This window comes from Octopus bimaculoides, chromosome 6 (genome assembly GCF_001194135.2).
Source record: "Octopus bimaculoides isolate UCB-OBI-ISO-001 chromosome 6, ASM119413v2, whole genome shotgun sequence".
NCBI classification, from domain to species: Eukaryota; Metazoa; Mollusca; class Cephalopoda; order Octopoda; family Octopodidae; genus Octopus; species Octopus bimaculoides.
Window position 1 is genome coordinate 35,718,499 of NC_068986.1, and position 5,600 is coordinate 35,724,098.

Genomic DNA, 5,600 nt, shown 5'->3' on the forward strand with positions numbered 1-5,600 from the left:
TATATATATATATATATATGTAAAAGGCATACATTTTCTGTAAAAATATCGTTTCTGATGAATCTCTGAAACGAGATATAAACGCTAAATATTTATCCAAAATTCCGAATACCTCTTTTTTCTTAATATATAAAATCTATACACCACTTAAAACAATGTATGTGTGTGTGTGTGTGTGTGTGTGTGTGTGTGCGTGTGTGTGTGTGTGTATACACGTTGAGTGTGACAGCTTGTGATGATAGTGCATGTGAAGACAGAGAGGGCGCTAAAACCTAACTTCTAACTCTAACAACCTGGTAAGTAAAGACAGAGCAAACCTGCAAGGAATCCACGTAAAAAAAACAAAAAAACAAAACAAAAACAGCCGAGCACTACAGAATAAATATCATAAAATTCCTACTACAAAAACATTACGATAGAACACTAGAAATACATACTTTTAAAGTAAAATCATGTAATACGAATCATATCATGAATGCTATTTCTTGCAGTAGTTGCTGTTTGGTCTCATGCCAGTACTGGTCATTTAAGCTTATGATCAGACATCTCAGTAACGGCAATCCCTCGTTATTTTTTGATATCAGACATCTATCTTTCTGTGTATCTTTCTTTATTTAGGGCTTCAGAGCAGGTTTTAGGAAATTTTGGCTACTGTTTCTAGCAATTAGATTGATCAAGAGTTGACCAAACGCAAGTCTGACAATAGTTTCTCTGCCATTATGACGGACATAACGAAACGCAGAAAGATCTCTATAGAGTAACTGAACAAGCATATATATCTATGCACAAGATGATTCTTGCGATATACTTATTAAAACAGTATCACATATGAAATCAGAGCTAATTATTTCAACTCTGCAGCAAATGACAGATCTGAATATTTCGTCTACAACACTACTGGCACATGAAAACAGCTGTCTGATTGTGGTGTCAATGTATTTGGTTATATCCTCAGTGTTATTATTTTATCTGGGCAAGATACATATTTAAAGATGCCTGTTGTTTTACAGTTGTCAAAATTCATTTTCCCGTATCATAACGAAAAGAAAAAAAACTCTTTTAACACTATACGGCCTAGCATCAAGAGAATCCAGGCCTTAGAGGGAAGATACGTAACTAATTAGTGTATAAGTATGTTTCGCCCTTCTACACTGTAGATTTCTGCCATGCTGTAACAACCTTGACAGAGTCGGGCGAGTGAGAGGCAAAGTTTATCTCGAAGGAATCTGAACGTAAATAACCAGAATAAATAGCACCATGCATTTTCCCAACACCCTATTGATTCTACCATTTCACCACCTTAATTTAAAAAATAATTCTTTCTATTTTAAGAACGATATCAACAATTTTTGGTGCGGAGTTATGAGATTACATAGATTCTAGTTCTTGACCAGCCCGGATGATCACCCCGAATTGACCGCAGTTAAAAGATGAACGCAGATAAAAGAGACCGGAACAAATACCTGAATAAACATCTGAAATAAACCCGACTGTTCTCACAAACGAAAATACTAAAAATGAACCCGATTGCTCTCAAAAATTAAGTAAAAAAAAAAACAAAAAAACTCAGGAAAAATCCAGAATCCTTGTCCGCTACTGGATCGATTCCCAAATTGAATCAGTTCGTGCCAGTCCCGAGGCCAAACAGCCTTTAGTTTCATCGGAATCCATCCAGCAGTTCTTGAGATATCTTGTCCACGGACAAACAAACAAACACGACTGAAAACAATTCCTCCACCATCGCTAAGGCGGAGGTAATAATAATAATCCTTTCTACTATAGGCATAAGGCCTGAAATTTGAGGGGAGGGGGATACTCGATTACATCAATCCCACTACTCAGATGGAACTTATTTCATCGACCCCGAAAGGATGAAAGACAAAGTTGACCTCGGCGGAATTTGAACTCAACTTGAAGACAGACGAAATTGCACGGCGCGCTAACGATGCTGTCAGCTCGCCACCTTAATGACAATAATAATGGTATGTTTACCTGTTCCGAAACATCAAATTGACCTTCCTCGTCATAAAATCCGGACGCACAAAGCTTATCATGGATCAAATCAGCATATCTCACAGCGTTGTCACAAATGTTCTGAAAAAATGAAATAAAATGTTTCTCTCTATAAAGTATATTGATGAGACAGCTTATTCAATGCCAGTTGTTAAATACAAATATTGTTAGCTAAACCCCGAAATTTGGTTTTATTTGTAAATATAAAAAATAACTTGGATTGCTGGTGATGTACTGAATGGCGTATGCAAAAAAATGTTAATAAACTGAAATGTGACACTTAACAACGAAGCATTTGAATGTTATCAATGTTTTACTATTATGCTCCATCCCTTCAGTGTTAGCTGTTACTTTCTGATAGAAAAAGAAAGACAGGGAAAAAGAAAAAAAAAGGAGAGATAGAGTGACATGCATGCTGGGATCGCAAAATTTCTTTGTAAGATGTTAGAAAGAAAATTAAACTTGGATTTTGGGAAGTAAGAAAAATTTTAAAATTAAAATAATAACATCGAAATATTGTCCCTACCTGTGTGAGGTTAGCAGTAAATGTATAGGCGTCACATGGTTCCGGCCATTCAAGATTTGTCCAAAAATCCACCATCTGTAACGAGAAAGTTGGGTGATTCAATACAAACGAATGAAAGTGTGGAATCTTCAAAAGATATTAGACTTCCTGAAACATTTTTCTGAATTTTTGGTGACATAGACAGCTAATTCGTTTATTAATAAAACGTTATGTAACGAATCATTCCAAATTGAGGGCCAACTTCACACTATCTTTAAAATTTTAGAAACTTCAATTTCTAACGATAAAATAAACAAATGTACAATTTTACGTGAAACAAAGTTAGAGAAACGTAATCAGGATTATTAGATCCCTCTGGTGAGTACGTTGATGGACGAGTCACATAGCTCCTGGGATCAACGCTATCATTATATAAAGCTAAAACAGTCTAAAGATTTGTCAGAGATTCACCATGAAATCTTCCTTGAAAAAGCCCGAAAATCAACATTATCAGTCGATTACATTGATCCTTATAACCGAAATATATTCTTCATGTATTACTTATATGAAATCAAATACGCCTGAGCGGTTAACACGTTCGCTTTGTAATCATGAGAACCCGGTTTCGACCGTTTCGTGACAGGTTGGATAACTGTCTTTTGTCATTACCTCGAGTCTTCTCGCCCCTTGTGTGACACTGGGCAAATAGAAAGCTGTTGGAGGGAAATGAGAGTGTGACTCAACAATCCAGTGTTGTCACACACTATCTAAATGACTATTTAAGAATTACATCAACGGTTTACGAATATGTGGAATGCTCAACTGCTTATACGCTCATTCAAGGAATAAGTTGCTCAGTTAATCGAACGACAGAATACTCTTCTTCGAACTATTCGCACATCATTCTCAATGGAAGTTTACAATTCTACCACCATCATCATATTATTACATTTGTAAGTAACAGTGATATCCTGGGGGTGAATATAATCTACAACACTTCTCACTAAATGTGTGGCCTTGCATTCAGTTTAGAAACCTTTATTTGTATGTTTATTGTTGGAATGAAAAAATTGATACATGAAGCTATGATTAAGAGAGCGCATCGTAAGTAATGGAGAAAAGCGGGGTTGAAGTACCATAAGTATGACTGCCGTGGGAATCAAACAGAGATAACAAAACTTTTGAAGACTCGCAATATCTAATGGAAACCCCGAGGTTTAAGAATACTTAATGTTAGATTTCGTGTCAAGCACAAAGAGATTTACATCAAAAGTTCATAAAACGTGATTATAGAGGGTGAACGAGTGAAATCAACCACAATCGAACTTGAACTTAAAATGCCATAAATGAGTTTATCTCGCTTAATATCGATTTTTACCAAGGAACAACGTCATACACTTTGAAGGAGAAAGTGGGCTATCATGTCTAACCAGCAGTTGAAATGTACTTTATTGTATCGACCATTTCCAAGAAAGATGAAAGGCAAAGTTCCTTTTGAGAGACTGTTAAGAATAAGCATTTTTTCCGACTTTCTAACGACGACGTCAGTTTGTTGTCCACACAAATGCTGACTTACGGGAAAGTAAAAAAACAAAACAAAACAAAAAAACAAGGAAATTGCATTTGCTATTGATAATGTAACGAAATGGACAGTTTTTACGTAAATGGAGTCTTTGAATACGAGTAATCAAATATTGTTGAACAACAAAAGCAGCAAATTTCGTGTCGAACGAGAAACAAAATAAAATGCTTATTTACCAAAAAGTATTCTGTTTTTGTTACCGTTGTTTACAAATCTCAAGATTTTGAGAAATATGTACCAGTTATATATTTATGTCGGGTTTTTATCTTATACAAATTAGAAATGAAAATTAATCTACATATTGCATGTATAAATTTATTTTAATAGTTTATTCATGTTGCTGATATTTAATATAAATTAATTGAATTCAATCCTATGAAAGCACTTACAAATATTTTGAAAAACAGATTTTTTTAAAGCAAATGCTACGTATGTACATTAACTGTAAAGAAATGTCAATTAGTTAAGAAAGAACTTTTTTTGAGACTGGGTGTGTCAATTTCTAATGAAGTTTAAATATTTTTCATTTTCCCTTGCGTTAACACAAAATGAAATGTTCTTTTTAATTGGTATTGAAAACAAAGAAATTAGATTGCAAGAAATGTAATCATACGAACGTGATTGAAAAGACTACAAACGTCCACCGCCGAAGAACTGTATTTTGCGTTACAGATGTTGCTATACACCTTAAAATAGATCAAAAGGAAAATAAGAGGCAAAATGATACGCTCAAGGCTTTCACTTTTATTCGTTTAACTGTTGTGTAATGAAGTATAATCAAGTAGTGTAGCGAACAAATCAACATACAATCACTTGGAAACATTGAATAAAAGAAAATGTCAATTCCTTTTTTTATACAGAATAAAAACATTGCTTGATATCGTAATAATAATAATCTATGAATAAAATAGCAATAGGTTAACAGAATTTATACAAATGACAATTTTTAAAATTCATTGCACAAAAACTTAGTTATATAAGTTACATAAAAGGAGAAAAGAAAAATCTCTTAACTTGATTAAGGAAGAGAATACTTGGTTAATAGTAATGTGCTTTTGTTAATATTAATCCAATATGTACATTTATTTTTTAAGATAGAAATACACTATAGCTGTGTCTTCTGATCTGAATTGTCCTTGCTCTGAACTTACTTTCTGTAAGCATTGTAAGTATTTACATGATTTTTCCACAGCTTTGATGAGGATTCTGTATGTCTTAATGCAGTTGTTATATTGTAATATGCGACAACTGTGACAGAATAATTAAAGCACATGCATTATACAATATGTGTATATATATATGTGTGTGTGTGTGTGTGTGTGTGTGTGTGTGTGTGTGTGTGTGTGCAACGGGTTTCCATTCAATTTTCGTCAACACATTGGTTGACACGGGATATTATAGAAGACATTTGTCAAAGATGCCATGCAATGGGACCGAACACGAAACCATATTGCTGCAAAGCTAGCGTCTTAACCATACAGTCATGCTTGAGCCTTTGTA

At 34.1% G+C, this 5,600-nt stretch overlaps 1 protein-coding gene across 2 annotated transcripts in view; it reads right to left on the reverse strand.

Moving 5' to 3' along the window:
• LOC106870527 (BAI1-associated protein 3) overlaps window positions 1–5,600 on the reverse strand; it is a 1,007,871-nt gene that overhangs the window by 55,960 nt on the left and 946,311 nt on the right. For both annotated transcript variants that reach the window (XM_052968680.1, XM_052968681.1), the window contains exons 24-26: window positions 4,718–4,786; window positions 2,540–2,614; window positions 1,993–2,094 (exon numbers count right to left, since the gene is read on the reverse strand). In XM_052968680.1, the coding sequence (XP_052824640.1) occupies window positions 1,993–2,094; window positions 2,540–2,614; window positions 4,718–4,786 (246 nt within the window). The remainder of the gene's footprint in view (window positions 1–1,992; window positions 2,095–2,539; window positions 2,615–4,717; window positions 4,787–5,600) is intronic.